Below are 18,390 nucleotides of genomic sequence, written 5' to 3'. Positions count from 1 at the left end.
GATATGATTATACATGTTAATATGGAGAGATCTTAATAAGTGGCTGTCAATCAATTCAGTGGGTGGGGAAACCGCACTCCAACGTCACGTAGGACCTCTTGAACCTCAAAATGGGAGGGATTTGGATCCTATTTTAATGTTAGGAAATTAAAAAAAGACATTGTCTTTATATCACCCCAATAATACTGTGGCCACACTATACCTTCACACAGTTCTCTCCAAACAGCTTACAAAAGATCATTTTCATTATAGACGCCCTTTAATAAAGCAAGGGCTGAAAAGTTTAAATAAGATTATTAAATGTTTTACATCAAATAATGTAGTTGACTTGCTTTTTAAAATAAATGTCAATTCATCACAAGGCTTTAACAGCAAAAAAAAAATAAAAATAAAAAAATTACATTGACAATTACTTTAAATACTTTTTAAAAATGTCCTGTTAGTTGTTTGCTTCCTCTGCTTAATAGATCTGAGTTAACACTATGAATAGTTGTACATTTATGAACCTATGATATCAAAGAATTATAATAAATGTATTGCTTATTCTAATGCAATAACTAATGGAAGCTCATTGTGAGGTATTACCATAGAACCTTATGGTAAAGCGCTAAAGATTAAATTATACCTGATGTACTCCTGTTTATAACATTTGCGGTAACACTATGCAAGATCTCACTTCATCAAATTAAAATCTGCCATGTACCCCATTCAAAATCAATATTTATTTCCATTGTTTCTTTAACGATTTATTTTAAAAGCGATGATTTTTTGCAGTCTATACCTGCTGCAAATGGCCATTGGGTGAAATTTAACAATCAACTCCTTTGAACAAACCAATACTCCAGTCAACAGTTATAGATTGTTGTTTTAACATCATTCAACTGGCAAGTGTGCAGAATGGACACATTTCAAATAAATTATGACCGCCCTCCTCCACAAAAAAAGACATTCCATACAGTCTTTCAAATATAAGATAAATCAAAACAGAAATTAAAGTACTTGCATAAAGTCCTCAAACACCAAAAAGGCAACAAATAGTTAAATCAACCTGAAAGAAGATTGAATGGGGATGTAGATGTTCCCTGTATGAATTATGGCACTAGAATGAAGGGAGTAAAGGACATCAAACCCAAAATACAAGTTCCATTACTTTCCCTTCATCCACTGCTATTCAAGTCTTTGGACACAAGGTGGGAGGCTAGTCCTACATGAGATTTAGCACACAGTTCACACTCTCTTTCCTCAACAACCACACGCTAACAGTACCTGCATATTGTCAATTCTTACAGCCAAAATAATGTGATCGAGGAGAAAAATAATGTAAATGATTATCACTAAGGACATGCTTTTCCTCCTAAATAATTGCAAGATCGTTTATTGGGAAACTGGTGGTACAAAAAGTCAGTCATAGAAAGTAGGCTGACAACTGGGATTCGCCAGCTCCTGCGGGATTCAGTGAATCGGATCAAGCAGCAATGGTTTCTCAGTGATGTAATGAGGATAAAATAGCTCTCTCTGGTAAATTCTGATTACAGGCACTGTTGTGGATCCATATTTCAGGAAGAGGGCCTCTGTTTTAAAAAGGTTTAAAGGCCTGCCAACGCAAAAAATTATATATTTATGTTGTCTGGTTTTTCTGGCAAAGGTCATCATTTTATTAGTGGAAATCCAGCAAATTAAACGTTCCAATGCAAATGTTCTACTTTGCGAAACAGACATTGTGAAGAATAGTATTTAAAAGAGCACAAAATAAAGGATAAATAGGTATATGAAGACTTCTAAGGGCACAGAGTGTTTCCAGGGCACTACTCTGTCTCATCAGTCTATACCAGTCCAAGCTGTCCCCCATTCAGCTCAAGAGATACATGTTCCTAGGTGTCATTATCAATCCTGTGGGCTACAAGGGAGAGAAAAGAGAAACAAAACAACAAGAGTATTTAAATTACAAGCAGAATGGCATTCATCTTTACTACTGGTGAACACAATTAAGTATTTATCATCATGAATGTCAGCATAACTTGGGATTGAAATAAATGGTATGTAAGCAACTGTATATTGTTTTGTTTGGTTTGGTTTGTGTACTCACATTGTTTTGGTATCCTGAGTGCTTCTGTGTCACCACATAGAACTTGGTGCATCACACCTCTGAACTGATAGAGCACCTTCAGACTCTTCTCCTCACCCACGCAGGGGTCATAGAAGCCCGGTAATCCAGCCTGAGGACAAACATGCAAAAAAAACCCCAAAAAAAACAGCCAATTAATACACCAACAGTTCTTAAAGGAACACTATTACGCATAGCCTGAAAACAGTTCCCAGCTAGGTAACTGTGAAAGCCAGTGGTCACATTGAGTTATATCATTGTGCCTGCTGCAGCCATGGTACAGCAGGAAAGTTCCTTGATTACTATTATTATGTTGAAATGAGAGCATAGATCCTAGCCACATTGGCATTAAAAATTGCATTTTTCAGTCCGTTTTTGTAAACGGTAAACCTAGGGAAGAGTCAAGGTTTAAAAATTTCTTTGGTCATTTTTTTAAACGAGAAGCTAATCCGATTCAATAACCTATGCTAAACTAAGCTAAAACTGCTACTCCAGACCCGGAGATCATCTGAATGGATTAAAAAAAATGGTAAAACTATATAAATATACTATATAAAAACATTGCCTATTTCCAAAAAAAAAAAAAAAAAAACGTGGAGTGTTTCTTTATGATTGAGATTTTTTTTTTTTGTATCCCATTTTTGTGGTTTTGGATCAGTTTAAGCAATCGATAACTACAGGGCCACATTTACACTACAGATATTGATGGCCAATTTCGATTTTGAGCCTGTATCTGATTTTCTTGATGACTAGTATCCAATAACATGTCATAATGTAGATGTCATGTCCATGTGTTGTGATTTATGCATAATTTGAAAAAAGTTTATTCACATTGCTTACACGATGGATGTTACACTCCCTTTAACATGCTGCTGAAATGCATCAACTTGTGATAAATGACTAAATACATTTGTTGGTACTTGTATACGTTTTTCTTCTCGTCCTATTGTGTATGAGGTTTAGGATTCATGCAGGACTCAGTTCTGAGGTGTCAGCATCAGAGTCGTCGCCATTCCCTACGGTTTTTCAATTACATATGATTCGTAATGATGGTTGGAAATCCGATCTACCTGCTCACACTGCAGATCCAAATGCACATATCCAAATTATTTTGAATTAATTACCACATATGAATGACGCCTGATTTAAACCAATCTGCGTATCTCAGAAAATAAAAATATTATTACATATGAACCATATCTAATTAGGTCACTTAAACCATGCAGTGTAAATGTGTCCTTAGATGTGCAAGATCATGATATTTTAGGCCAGGGTTACCCAAACCTTTTTTTTTTTATGAAGGACCAAAAACCAAATTTAATTGAGTCTGGTGGGCTGAAGGTAATTACAATTGCCATACATTTTATATTGAACTTATTACAGTAAAAAATTACTTTTGCCTTGATGTCTTCTGCATAGTCCTCTATCCATCAAGTAACAGTATTTACATTTTTTAAAATCGGATTCATTTACAACAATTAATTGAAACATTTAATTTTCAGTTTGCCTTTTTTGTAGCTCAGAAATAGAACAAACAAATCAGGTTACATAAAATTAGAAATGATGAGTTAAAGGAATTCGCCCCAACCCTCTCCATCATTCTCACTCTTCTCTGAGATGGGCTGGTGGGCCAAATCAAAGTTTATAATGGGCCAACTATGGCCCGTGGGCCCTACTTTGGGTATCTCTGTTTTAGGGCAATATACTGGATTTTTAAACAGACACTTGCAACACACTTTTCAAACAAATTATCAAAACTTGCACAATAATTTGATCAACCGACTTTAAGAGTTGGTAAGATTTATGTTATTTAGGCTACAATTATTTCTTACTTTTTATTTACAAAAACATTGTAAAACATATAAATGTTATGAAATATTATTAAAATTACATTTAAACATTCGTCTTGCAATGTTTAAACTGTAATATTCCAGTGACGGCTAATTTAAAAGTTGGAAAAGCTAAACTTTTCACACCATTTACCCAAGCAGTAATTATATTACCATTTTTAAAATACTAAAGGTCTTTGTTGAAAGTACTAATTTTATACAAATAAAAGAACTTTTAAAGCATATGCATTTTGTGTTCAATTGTACGTGAATTTACAGTTTTGAAAAAGATTAAAATATTTGTCTTTTGGACTAATATTACAGAGCAGGCATAACTGAGCTTTACCTTAGATGCTTCTGTGAGCATGAGCTTAGAGTCCTTCACCAGACACTGTAGAGGCACTGTCACATCAATGACCCTTGCCCTTTCATGCTTACGGCTGTTGTCCGTCACAAACTTGCCATACCAGGCATTGAGGATGATCAGACCTGAAAAAAGAAAAGAAAGACGTCTTACTAACCAATCCCCACTTGGCAAAAAAAACAAATAAAAATGCACCCTTTGATCATTATTGGGAGTTATGCTGTCATACCCATCTTAGACTCCTCTGCTTCGATAATTCTGCGCACAGACTCCTGCATCAGCAGAACCTAGAGAAAAGAGTGATTTCAAATAAGACTGCTTGTATATGCACATAGTGAAGGCGCACATTTATCACCCTGACACAGCGACTGATGTGCAGATAGGAACGATGGCCTGACGCTAACTCATTGTTTCTCCCAACACAAAGCGCCTGCCGTGAAAGTTATGACCACTTTAAACGGCCACACATTATAAATTATTTGCGGCGGATTTAGACATTATGAACTCACAGCTGCTTCTGCCTCTTGCTTCTTCTTGGCAACGTCTGACGCCGAACTCTCCCGCTGCTTCTCCAGCTCCCTAAACAAAAGACCAAAGGTTCGATGTTAATTTACCATTTGCTCTTTTACTCACACTTTCAAAGCCATTTAAAAGGATTTCGCTCTATTATTTTCCAGACTCGCGGGGGATAAAGGTTGGAGACGAGTACTAGGAAGTCAATTGGCCCATAAAAGACAACAAAATGAAACGGGTGGAGAATGTGACTACGACTCTGCAGATGTAATCAGCTGAAAAGGCTTACTGTTCCTGCTGAGCACGAACATAAGGTTTGATAACCAGTCGCTGGATGGCCAAGTAGAACACGAGGGGTCCGACGGTGGCATAAAACACAGCGCTGGGAAGAAGCTGCTCTGTTAAGTGGATGGGGAAGAAGTACGTCTGACTCGCTCGGTTCAGCCTGTGAAGGACAAAAATACCACAGATTTAGTGCCTCTTAAAAAAGCAAATAATCTTCAAAGTAGAGCTGCAAGATACTGACCTTGGTTCCAAATATTTGCATGCGTTTATTACATGATTAACAGTACATTCTTATCTAGTGCAGTCATCATGCATGGTCTTTTCAGTATTATTATTAGCTTACGTTAGGTGTTACGAACTCTGATTCATAATGCTTGCCTAGGGAGGGGTCAGCAACATAAAAAAGGCACGCAAGTCAGGAAATACAATTCTCTATTTATTTAAAGACAAAAATATGTGCTTTTTCAAAAAGAAAATATAATGACTACAAAAAAAAAAAAAAAAAAAATATATATATATATATATATATATATATATATAGAATTAACTTGACAACTAAACGAGTTTCATATAAAAATTTGCATCAATCGCAATTTGAAAGCAACTTGACACTTTAAATGAAAATTGTAGCAATAATATTTTGATGCCAGTAGGTGGCAACAAACAACCATTTAATATAATAATTAATAATAATTTAAACCATTTTTTTTTAGAAGAGATTCTTTTAAAACACTGATTTAGCTACATGAAGCCAGGTTTATACTCGACACGTCTGCTAGTTCGCCTGAGTGAACACGACGAATGTGATGTTATCGCTGTGTTTGCGGAGGTTCACTTTGGGTGCATGCAACTTGATTTCGGCTGGCGGAGTGCACAATTTTTTTTGAGACTTGAACGAACAGTTCGGGTGGGCCACGTTTGATTTGAGTTGAATATGAATCACTTTGAAAAGATTTTGTCTGAAACAGGTATGACCGTACAGATATCTTTGTAATCTGTTCATGCGTGATTATAGAAATAACCAGATGGACAATAACTATTAGCTAGAAATTGCAAAAACTGTCCAAGATATGAACAAAAGCAAGTGATGCAACTAAGTTTGATAAAAACAATTTAATGGTTATAAAAATCCTCATAATCATAAAAAAAAGTTTAATAATTAGTTTAAAAATCTTGAATCACAGTAATAATATGACGTAGTTCCGGAAACTTTCTACTTCTACATTTATCCATCTGATTTTACGGTGGGTTTCTTTTGACCGCCCCATGTTGTCTTAAAGAATATCACTACAGCGAATGTTTCAAGTATAAAAGCTTCGTCCATTTCGTGAGTTGTGCGCGCAGTCCACGATCCAGGCGAAAGTATAAATCAAGCTTAGGTCTTTATGTGTGTCATGGGTCACAATTTACAATGAGGTTCAATTAGTTAATGTATTTATTACCATGAACTAAGATTGAACAATACTACAGCATTTAGTAATAATAGTTTTAACATTTTTTAATGCATTATTAAAATCGAAACTTGTGCTTGTTAACATTAGCTAATGCACAAAAAGTGAAATAATAAACAAACAACTATTTTCATTAACAAATGTAAACAAAGATGCATAAACGCTGTAGTAGGTGTATTGTTTATATTGGTAAATACATTAACAAATGAAAACTTGTTAAGTATTATTAATGAACGAGCTATTGAATTGTATTAAAGAGAGATTTTAAACCATTAGAATTATGATTCTATAGTAGCATAAAAAAATGATATAGCAGCAAATAAAATAAGGTCAGAACACCTACTGACCTAATTTTTATAGACAATCATGATCTCAAATTAAAACTAAAACAAACAAACCAAAAAAGGTGATTTTCAGTTTATGTAAAATCTAGAAGCCATGTTTAATGTAAATCAAAGTGATCAAAAGCCTTTTACTTGATCTTGAGCGAAACGCCCTGAGGTACTCCAATGCTGACGGTGGCGCCCAGGACACTGTGCCGACTGATTTTAGTCTCAGCACCATATTCCACCACAGTGCCGAAAAACCCTGACCTGAAACACAAGTGCTGTTTATTTTAACACACTACAAAATGAACGTGCGAATTGTCAACAGATTTGAGTGGGTGATTGATATGCTGTGACTAGTCAAAAATAAACCGCAGGTCATGCGGACCCAGAATCTAGAATATCAGACACAGAAGCTAAGGCCAAATACACAGATCCTGTTTGTTTATATTCAGGACAGGTTTGACCAACAGAGGGTTCACATAAATACTGCAGGGCTTTTTGCAATGTTTGATCTCAAAGTGAAATATCCATCAAACAAAAATACAATGCTAACTTAATACAGTTTGAGTCAAAGATAAAGATGTAAAACTAAATGGAGTGTATGAATAGAAAGTTGTAAATTATTTTATTACTATTATTTTAACAATTCTCTCACATCTCTTATACTTTTGCATACACTTATAAGTATCATTAAATGATTTCAACTAGGTCAGTAACAGTAAAACATCTGCAATAATTATCAGAATCAGATAAGAGACAAAATAAATCAAAATGTAGGTGGAATATAATTCTAGATTATTTGTATTTATTAATGCTACAAATGTCTATATTAATGCTACAAATAAATGTATGCAAATGAAACAATACTTACACTGACCAGTGCGTACTAAAATATTAAAGGTGCAGTAGGTGATTGTCTTCAGAAACATTTTTGTTGTGCTGGTTGAAAGTCTCTTCACATTCCAATAGTAATGATAAAAGTTAATGATGCATTTTTATGTAAACTTCCATATGTATTTATACGTATTTTTATATTCTGGGTAAGACATAAGACTAAAAAATTTTCATCCAATTAAATTGTTGGGCTGACAGCTCCCATAATTTTGAGAAGTAGCCCAAACTGTAAGTCAACAAATGTAGATTTGCACATCTGCGCACCCATTCATGCAGATCAGCCGTTTGTGTGCAAATGCACACAAGAGAGTGACAGCGGTGAAATCAAATACTGATTCAAAATTTAAGTTACTTTTGCACGCTGGAGGAAGGATGATACCATATCTGAAGAATTTCTTTTAGACATGTAATGTTATCTTTTAAAACTCTTTTAGTCACTCAAAGCTTATGTAGATTTTGTTGTTTTACGAATGGGTTATATGCACAGAAGTGTTGTTCAGCCACTAAAATCTTCATGTGAAAGATGCATGTGACTATTTTTAATTTCATAAGGGACCTTTTACAGCATTGATAATGTCGATTCTTATTTAGATTAACAACAAATCATAAGTAAAAAGCACTATAGCGAGGTGAAGCTGGTTTTATATTGAAATTGGTTCATTTTTGAACAATGACAACCTGTCATGCAGTCCCAGTATTGTTTACTATGCTACTTTGAATATTCAGTCTGAAATAGCATGCAAGTATGGCTTAGTAATGATAATATAGTAATAGTGTAATTCCTGCACTCCACCGGCCAACCACTAAGCAGAGTAAGAGAGTGAGAGAGAGCAGCAATCCTTGCTTGCATAAAATATTGCACATTATGACAAGTTTTGCTTGCTACACAACTGAATCGTGCAAGATATAATACAGTTTTACGCTGAGAATTGTAGTATTATAAAGTACTGTAAAGTTTTCTAACTGGCGAATGACATGATCAAGTGTCATCCAAGTGTCATCTTTACTGTGCGCATTTGTGATTTAAGGAGGTGGGGCTTTGTATGCAAGACTGTGTTTTCAAAGATATCAGATCACCTACTGCACCTATAAATATAATAAGTGTATAATATAATAAGTAAAATCAGAATAACTGCATGTTTTAAAATATTTCAAACTTCTTACAGCATAACAAACAAATCCTAGGATAGTGGCAAATTATACAATTATATTAAAATTACAATTAGTATTTTGTAAATGCACTATTATTCTTCTTTCAAAGTCATCAAATAATTTTTGTCCAAAGAAGCCTAACAGGATTTTTTTGGTACATAATCTTGTAACAATGAATAACATTTTATAGCGTCTACTGTAAACCATGGTTATAATTGATGATAATTATTTTTGCTTAGAAAACATAATTTAACTGGACACTAGTGTCATAATACAAAATGTAAAGTTGTGTCAATGAATATGAATCACAGAATAAATATTACAAAAAGGCAGAAATCCACAGACACATACTTGACAGAGCCCTTGATCTTGGTCTGATCATCATCCTGGAATTTGTACTGGTAGCTCATCATGATAAATGTATGTGGAATTCCCAACTAGAATGATACAAAAGGTGGTACGTCAAAAAAAGTGGTTGGCAAAAAAATCAAAATGGTCACATCAAAACAGCAACTTACCTGCACAGCAAATGTGAAATGGCTGCTTTTGGTGTCCCTCACGATGCTGGTGTTCATGGAAGACTGAGTTCCCCAGCGCCACTGTAAATAACCCATAGTGTTTTTGTCTAGGTGACGTGCAAGCATAGTAGTGAGACCCGGCCGTATGCCACGCGATGAAAACTGCAAGCCACAATGAGCTGTTGTGAAGCTGAAAAACACACATACATCTCAGAGGCATGTGAAGGTATTATATTTTCATGGCACAACAATTATAGATTTTCTGTTGTTCATGGTATATAAATAAATTGCAAAAAGACAAGTCAGTGTTGTCCTCTCAAGTTGAATTATTTTCAAATACACACCTGTCATTTAAAATGATAAATATGTATTCACAAATTGACAATACTTACCAGGACTAGTATTACGTTGAAATATACTCTTCTCTTATAGCATTTCCGCACAATATACCATATTATGAATTACAGACACGTCTAATGTCTCAGTATACAATACAATCAACTTGCAACTAAATTTCCCCAAAACAGTGTATACTTAAAGGATTAATAATTAAACAACTAAAAGACCACTGAGATGTGCTGAACTCACCAGCGTGAAGTCAGGTTACGGAAAATCTTTAGGCCGAAGAGAGGGCCATGTGTGTCTCCTGCCCCAAACTCAACCTGTATTAAACATGTATGAACATGTCTGGTTACATGCTCAGCAAACATAATCAGTACATTAGTATGTCAAGCATTAACCGAAAAGCCCCCCCACCTCTCCCCAGCCTTTAGCCGAGGTGACGCGTCGCAAGGCCAAGCTTATGTTTCCTCCTCCATTGCCATTGTGTGTGGAGAGAGAGCCAGAAAGAACTGCCGTGTCTGAAGTGGTCAGAGGGGCCTAGAGTAGAGATGTAGAGATGGACAGAATATCAAGATTAACAACTATGACATATATGTGTGTTGCCGCAATATAAAGAAAAAGAAAAAATGTACAGTTCAAAACATGTCTTTTAAAATTTTTTTAATGTTCTTAATAATCTGCGACGGGGTTTATCAGAGAATGTAGGGTTGGACCGATAAACGTTATTATATCGAATCGTGATTAAATTTATGTCAATAACAATGATAACCTCTGGACTTTTTTACTCTACATTGATCTAAGGGCCAATCACACAGCAGAAATGTGCAACAATAGGAATCTAAAAGTGTGCTGATATTAGAGAAGCACTGAATTTTCGGCCACCGGAAATTTATCAGCCAAAAATATCTTATGCCATGTAATGGATCCTCACATTTTTGTTGCTTCAGTCATTGTTGGGGTACTCTATTAAATTTGGAAGCATTAAAAACTATCACCCAGCCCTAAATGAAATTCAATACCTCTTAAGACCTTTTTTAACATTCTTTCTAGACAGTTTAAGAACTTATCGGCACTTTAAGTTTCAACCAGTGACATAGGAGACATTTCAATTTGCAGTTTATTTAAATAAACTAAAACATTATTCATATAGTGAATAAAAACTTTAATTCACTCTCTTCTGTCTGGTGGTGCCAATAGAACAGCAGGAATAACAGTGTTTCCTTGGTTGGTTACTGCAGCAAACAAAGCAGCGTAATGTCAAATCTAGCAGAACTACACAGCACCTCAATATTCATTTATATTTACATTTAATCATTTAGTCGATGCTTTTATTCAAAGCAACTTACAAATGAGGACAAGGAAGCAATTTACACAACTATAAGAGCAACAATGAATAAGTGCTGTAGGCAAGTTTCAGGTGTGTAAAGTCTAAGAAGGAAAGCATTAGTAATTTTTTTTTTGTAGTTAGTGGAGGAGTCAGAGAGGGAGTTGCATATTAGTAAGGAAAGTGGAGACTAAATTTTTAGTTGCTTTTTGAAGACAGCGAGTGACTCTGCCGTTCTGATGCAGTTAGGGAGTTCATTCCACCAACTGGGCAGATTGAGCGCAAGCGAAATATTCGGCCATTAAATTTAGGCCAACATTAGCATACAACTATAAATTGAATAATAATAAATAATATGAAATGTAATACCTTGTAAAATAGCATTTAAGGCTTTTGTTTTTCTATAAGGGTCTTAAATTTCTCTAAATTGATTTATCAACTTTTAATAATTTTTCTTTTAGACCCCGCAGACACCCTGTGCTTATGTCAAGAGCACTGAAAAATGAATATGTCATATTTATATGTACATACTTGCATTGTAGAGGATCATAACTTAGAATCACATGACATACACTATTGTGCAAAAAAACTGTGGTGGTTCTTTCAGCTAAATTTTTACTGAAAGTATGACACGAAAGTCTTATGGTCACCCAGACTGCATTTATTTAAACAAAATGCAGTGAAAACTGCAATATCCATTTTAACATTTGATTCTGTAACCTAATACTTTATTAATATATCAGAAAAGCAGAATTTCATGTAATATTAGAAAAAAGATTGTTATTTATTTCTTCCAGCCTTCAGTGTCACATGATCGTCAGTAAACATTTCTTACTATCATCCATGTTTAATGGATGCTGTGCTGCTTATTATTTTTGTGCAAACAGTGATAAGATACTGTTTTCAGGATTCTTTGATGAATATTCAGTTCAAAAGCATTTATTAGAAACAGAATTTTATTTAAATGAGTTATTACTGCAATCAATTTAATGCATTCTTGTGAATACATTTGTTTTGTTTCAAAATAAAATCTTAAAGACCAGAAAAGTTTCAGATTTTCAGACTTAAAGCCGTCACAAACTAATAAATAATGTGACTACTTAAAAATGTAGTGTAAATTGTTATGTGATTATATAAAGAATTATTCATTCAATGCATCAAAAACATGTTAAACTTTTACTTTAAATGTACCCCACATTCCTGCAAAAATCATATCTGCTAGATGTATAATAAAGCCATGGTAATAGTTAGTAATTAGTAGATGTTGTGCAATATATCTACTGTATTTCTTGTCTATGTAGTGGGCAAGTTAAATTAAACTAGTTTATTTATTTTCATTTGTGGTATCAAAAAATTCAGTAACAAACCTAAACAATGCTGTATTGCTTGAATAAATGACCGGCAAAGCAAAACACTTTCACTATAGCATGCACAGCACTATACTTTCTCTTCATTCAAATCAATTTAACAAATTCTGTGCAGAACCAGAATGATATTTTTCTACTTTAGGGGCGTTCAGTGATATGTTTCATGTGCAATACAATAGCATAACTTCATGGTTTGGAAAAACAGTAGTGCCACCAGTATGACCTCTAACAAAATTAATTGGTTACATTTTACAATAAGGTTGTATAACTTAATGCATTTACTAAAATTGAACAGACAAGAAACAAAACATTTATAACAGTATTTGTTCATGTTAGTTAAGTGCATTACCTATTGTCAACAAGCATGCATTTGGATGTTAGTAATGCATTACTAAATGTTGAACTATAAGTAATAAATGGTGTACAAGTATTGTTCATAATTAGTTCATGTTAGTAAATACATTAACTAATTCAACATTATTGTAAATAGTGACCAATTAATTTGCTAGTGTGATCAGAGATGGAAAAAAATATACAGTGTAGTTGCTGTCTGTATTAATGAAGTTATAGATTAGCAAACTGTACCTCTATGGACTGGGATATGTGCATCTTGTTGATCTCAATGTGCGGTAAACCTCCACCTCCGCCACCACCAGAGATCTCATCATAATCCTCCTCATAGTAATCAAAGAGGTCTGTCGCATCAATGCCCACACTTATTGTCCCCTGAGTGAGACAGTGAACAATCAGCAAGACCTGTATTCATGTTTTCAGCAGTTGCTGCTTTTGATAGCATTAGGTCAAACCTTAGGGTTGGTCCTTTGCTGTAGTCTTCTCTCCTCTCTCTCTCTTTGAAGTCGCTCATACTCTTCACGAATCTCTGCTGGTGTTCTTTTCCTCTCCACTACCTAAAAATAGTTTTATTGTGTAGTAAGCACAAAAAAGAAAGACACAAAATCCCACTGGGGAAATAGTTTGCTTGATATATGACGGAACTATGCTGGCGCGTTTATTAGTCTTCTGAAACTTTAACTTACCTCCCATCCTTCAACATCCAACCCTTTCTTCCCATATATGTCATAAATTGCTCTAGCTTGAGGGTCGCTAAGCACTGCAGAAAAAAACAATTCAAATATTCATGAGCAGGAATTGAAATGTTGGTCTTCATTAAAGAGAAGCTAATTTTTAAAAGGATAGTTCACCCAAAAATTTTGTACATAACTTGTTATCCATAACTCGTTTCCACTGACTGGTATAGTACGGTAATTTACTGTTCAGTACGCTTTTATGGACATTGTCCTGTCAAAAGGTACCTAAATGCGAACCGTATCACTTTTTGGGTACCCTTTGCAAAGGGTGCCTAGCATAACAAAAGGGTACCAAAAGGCGGAACAAGATGTAGAGCTGAATGCTATTGGTTTACAGAGATACATCACTAGCGTGTACACAAGCCAGGAGAATGAAAACAAAGGAACCGCCATTTTTAAATACACAGCCAAGACATTACACTGTAATAATATATACATATAACAGAGTTCATACACATTTTTACTACTAAAATTCCATGACTTTTCCAAGACTTTCAAATAATTTTTCCTTTTTCTAATGCAGGGGTTTCTAAATTCGATCCTGGAGGGCCAGTATCCCGCATATTTTAGATCAAACCCCAATTAAACACACCTGAACCAGCTAATCAAGCTCTTTCCAGGTTTACAAGAAACTGGAAGTTGGAACTAAACTATGCAGGACACAGGCCCTCCAGGACAGAGTTTGGAAACCCCTGACCTAATGTTTTATGCAATGTTTACATATGCGTGGTAAAAGAAAAACAATGCATGTTCAAACGTATAACAGCATATAGTAAAACACACAACAATCTATTTAGCTTCAATTTCTATTTATATCTATGTAAAATTTATTTAGATAATGCTTACACTCACTAATATTGTGAAAGTATGTTGGCCAAGGACAGAAAAGAAGTCAATAACCTTTATTCAAGTCTACAGATATCTGTTTTCCATGACTTTTCCAAAACTTTGTGGGTTTTTGTTTTTCCAAAACTTTTCCAGGTCCTGAAAATGCAATGTCAAAATTCCATGACTTTTCCAGGTTTTCCATGACTGTATGAACCCTGATATAATAACGAGCCATCGTCGACCCGAACTCAAACAAAGCTTGACGTCATCTTGATGAACAGCCACAAAGCCAAGAAGAACAAAATCTGCTGTCTACTGTTTCATTGTGTTACTAGGCCGTCTAAAAGTGTGAGCGGTTTCACTTTCTCTAGAGAGCTCGCGATCGCTCGTGTGCGCATCTACATTTGAAATAATGAACTTCTTGAGCTGATGATAATAACATGCATGTGATTATTGAAGTGTTTCTGACATCTGATCCTTTCAGAAACAAAGGAGCAAATGATACTTTCATCACCTTTTGGACTATTATGAACTTTCTAACAAGGTTAGATGTACTGTAGAAGATTAAACATGGAGATGAGAGGTTTGCACTGATAGAATGCAATATGTTATGTGTTGTTTTTTTAACTTAAATAAGGACTAAATGTATGGTGTGTGTGTAGTTTTTCTTTAATTGGTAACATTAGAGACTGTAAGGGGCTGTATGTGTTCAGATATGTAGCATTCATTTATTTATTTTATATAATTGCAGACAGTACAGTGGCTATTTCATCATTGATCTGCAGTTATAATCAATTAATGTTCATAGAAAGGTTAGTAATGAACATTTATACACAAGTATTTATGTGTTTAAATGCACCATGTGGTCAAAAACATGTGTGTGAGACTAGACAGTAGTCTAAAATTTGATAAGCAAATTGATTCTGTGCAAGTTTTTTTCAGCTTCGCCTTCTCTCTAAAGTCAAGCCCTTCTTGAGCAAGGCTGATCTTGAGAAAGCCATCAATGCTTTTGTTAGTTCGGTTTTGGAGTATTGTAATGCTCTTTATGTTGGAGTTGACAGTCATGTCTTCATCGCTTGCAGCTTGTGCAAAATGCTGCGGCTCGCATGTTAACCAACAGTCGAAAAAGTAAGCACATTACACCATTTCTCTACTCCCTCCACTGGTTCCCTAAGTTTAGAATTGATTTTAAACTGTAGATGTTTGTTTATAATGCCGTCAACGGCCTTGCTCCTACTTATCTATGCTGAATTTTGCACATTCACAAACCCAGCAGAGCTTTGCGATCTGCTGACCAACTTCTGCTTGAAGTCCCTCGGTCAAGATACAAGCAGTGGGGTGATCGCTCTTTTGCAGTGGCAGGTCCTAAACTTTGAAATACCCTTCCTACTGAGCTACGTACAGTCACTGACCTGCCACTTTTTAAAGCCAAGCTTAAGACCCATTTGTTTAAATTAGCTTCTAATGCATGGCACTGACACTTTTTTATGTTTTAATGTTTGTTGTGTTTTACTGATATATATATATATTTTTTAACTTTTTTGTTGTGCTGTATAATTTATTTTTACTTGTGTAAAGCACTTTGGTCAACATTGGTTGTAGTAAGGTGCTATATAAATAAAGATTGATTGATTAATAGAAATAAAGTATATGTTTTAAAGTGCTTCTCATATGATATGTGAACGATCCGTACAGCTTTACTTTGACATTTCCTCCAATGAGAATGATGTCGACTGAAACTTTCTGTCATACACCACACCCACCAAACCCTACTATTGGTACCCTTTTGGCAGTGAAAACGAAAGACTGATAAAGGTGAGTGAACCGTACCAGTCAGTGGAAACGGGCTGTAAATTAACTCTGCTAAATACAAATAAATATATCTTTAAAAAAATATTGGTCCCTAAATTGTTTCGGTTCAATATTTTGTATGGACAAACCATACAAAGGAAGTCAAGTGGAACTAAATCTAAAACTAAATAACTTCTTTTCACTTAAGCAGAGACTTTATTTTAAGGTGTCCTTGTTACACATATTCCAAGTACTTACTATAGTAATTAAAATTAATTATGCATAATTGCTTGCAAATAACCCTAGACTTAACTCTCAACTTGACCCTAGCCAGATTGCAAGAACAAGTAATTAATAAACATTACTCAGTATTTAAATGAATATTTAAACTGCAACAAGGACACCTCAAAATAGTGTAACAAAAAAGAGAATGCATAAAAACACAGGAGTTCATTTTTGAGAGGAACATCCCATTGTGAAACTTCAAAACACCTCCTTAATAGTTAAAACAGACATCACAATACAACAAAAGGCCTTGCTTTGACAGACACTTTAAAAGGCTGATTGTGCTAAAACATTGTACCTTCGTATGCTTGGTGGACCAAGTTAAAAAGCTGCTCTGCCTGTTTCTTGAGCTCTGGATCTCTGTGCTTGTCTGGGTGGTACAGCATGCAAAGACGGCGATATGAAGCCTTGAGCTCTTCCTGTGTGGCCTGAATATACAGGTAAAAAGAAATGTTTGTGTTTTAGGTAATGCTACATGAATCAGGGAATACAGCGTAGGACAAAAAAGTTTTACAATTTTAACTGAAAGTCATCAAAATCTTCTTGACACCTCTGTTCACACAAATGCAAACTGTCAACAACGTTCTCATTTACTCACAGTCCAAACTTTATGTAAATTTTCACCAAAGTTAGACCAAATGAAAGGGCAAAATTAATCATTTTGACTTCAAGACCAAAAAAACGACCAAGTTTTTAAGTCAACACCTGATCTCCACAGAAATAAAAGCTATTTTTGATAGAGTTAATGCGTATAGCTTTATTTGGGCTGTTAACTATTCCATTTAACTATTCTTTAAAGGTGTTGACCAAATAAGCTCTTGACATACTGTTGGTGTTAAATGGTAGTTTCTAATATACTTTGTTAAGCTTTCGTGGATGAAGTAAAGTCTTCAGGAGCAGTTTCACTTTTACTGTTGAAGCGTCAACAAGAACCGCTTAATCAGTGTTTACAGTCAATTTTTCTCGGGTAAGTATTAAAAGAACAAAAGACAAGCACGCATTATGTGTATGAGATCTTTTAGTTTTCATGCAGTCAAACTCCTGCATGAAGGCAATGATAAGTAAGGGTCACGGTGTGCTGACTGAGCCACAGCTTAACGACATGCTGTCGGCTCCTGCTTAAACTCGCCGTGTCTGAAGCGCCTGCTCTTCCTATTCACTCGCGACTTTCTCGTCTTAAACTTCTACCTTGACGGAAATATGTCATACCTCTCTGCGGACGTTTAACAGAGAATAATAGTCATCATTGTCAATTTCATCTTCCTCCAAGGCCGCCGCCATATTTACCACCTTTCATCCCCGCCCCCAACGACAGATCAAACTACGCTGATCTTTGGCGTGCGGAGTTGGAACGCATGGAGATATTTAGCGCCACCCTCAGGCTGGGAGTACATTTATTGGGCCTGTCCCAAACATATAACGTGCATGTCCCAATACCGAAAGCCTTAATTACTTATTTATATTTTACCCTAGTGGCCTTAGTATGAGATCATATCCTAAATGGTACCCCTAAACTCTTTAGGGTTCCTTCTTAAGGCTGCACTTTCATGTCATGATGCCGTTTTGATTGTAGCAGGGTTGAATTTAGCTTGGAGCTCAGCAGAAGGGTGACAAAGAATCAAGGACGCAAAAGAGGTGTTCGTGAGCACTCTACCCACACAGCAAAATTTCTCTGGCCCACACAATCAGGTTTTGCTTGGCCTACATGCCTCAGTGAATAACGAAACATGACTGGACCAAGTCTGGCTTCCAGAAAAAGACTAAACAAGGAGCATATCTGGGTCAAGTCCCAGTCTTAATAACTCATAACTGGGCCTGAACTGGGTCAGATAGGTTAGTGCAGGGGTCACCAATCTCAGTCCTGGAGGACCGGTGTCCCTGCAGGGTTTAGTTCCAACTTGCCTCAACACACCTCCCTGAGCGTTT

General features: G+C 35.4%; 1 protein-coding gene across 1 annotated transcript; it reads right to left on the bottom strand.

Moving 5' to 3' along the window:
* Positions 1-847: 847 nt before the first annotated feature.
* Positions 848-17,774, bottom strand: dnajc11a (DnaJ (Hsp40) homolog, subfamily C, member 11a). Its single transcript, NM_212631.1, is given in 16 exon segments — positions 848-1,897; positions 2,087-2,216; positions 4,280-4,422; positions 4,527-4,584; positions 4,807-4,876; positions 5,100-5,255; positions 7,023-7,139; positions 9,273-9,358; positions 9,440-9,629; positions 10,028-10,101; positions 10,196-10,318; positions 13,058-13,198; positions 13,279-13,380; positions 13,510-13,583; positions 16,763-16,892; positions 17,674-17,774. Coding segments are annotated over 16 exon segments (1,692 nt in total). The 5' UTR covers positions 17,746-17,774; the 3' UTR covers positions 848-1,871.
* Positions 17,775-18,390: the final 616 nt, after the last annotated feature.

This window comes from Danio rerio, chromosome 23, assembly GCF_049306965.1.
Source record: "Danio rerio strain Tuebingen ecotype United States chromosome 23, GRCz12tu, whole genome shotgun sequence".
In the NCBI taxonomy this organism is placed as follows: domain Eukaryota; kingdom Metazoa; phylum Chordata; class Actinopteri; order Cypriniformes; family Danionidae; genus Danio; species Danio rerio.
The sequence above is the reverse complement of the archived record's forward strand: the minus strand, read 5'-3'. Positions and strand labels throughout refer to the sequence as shown.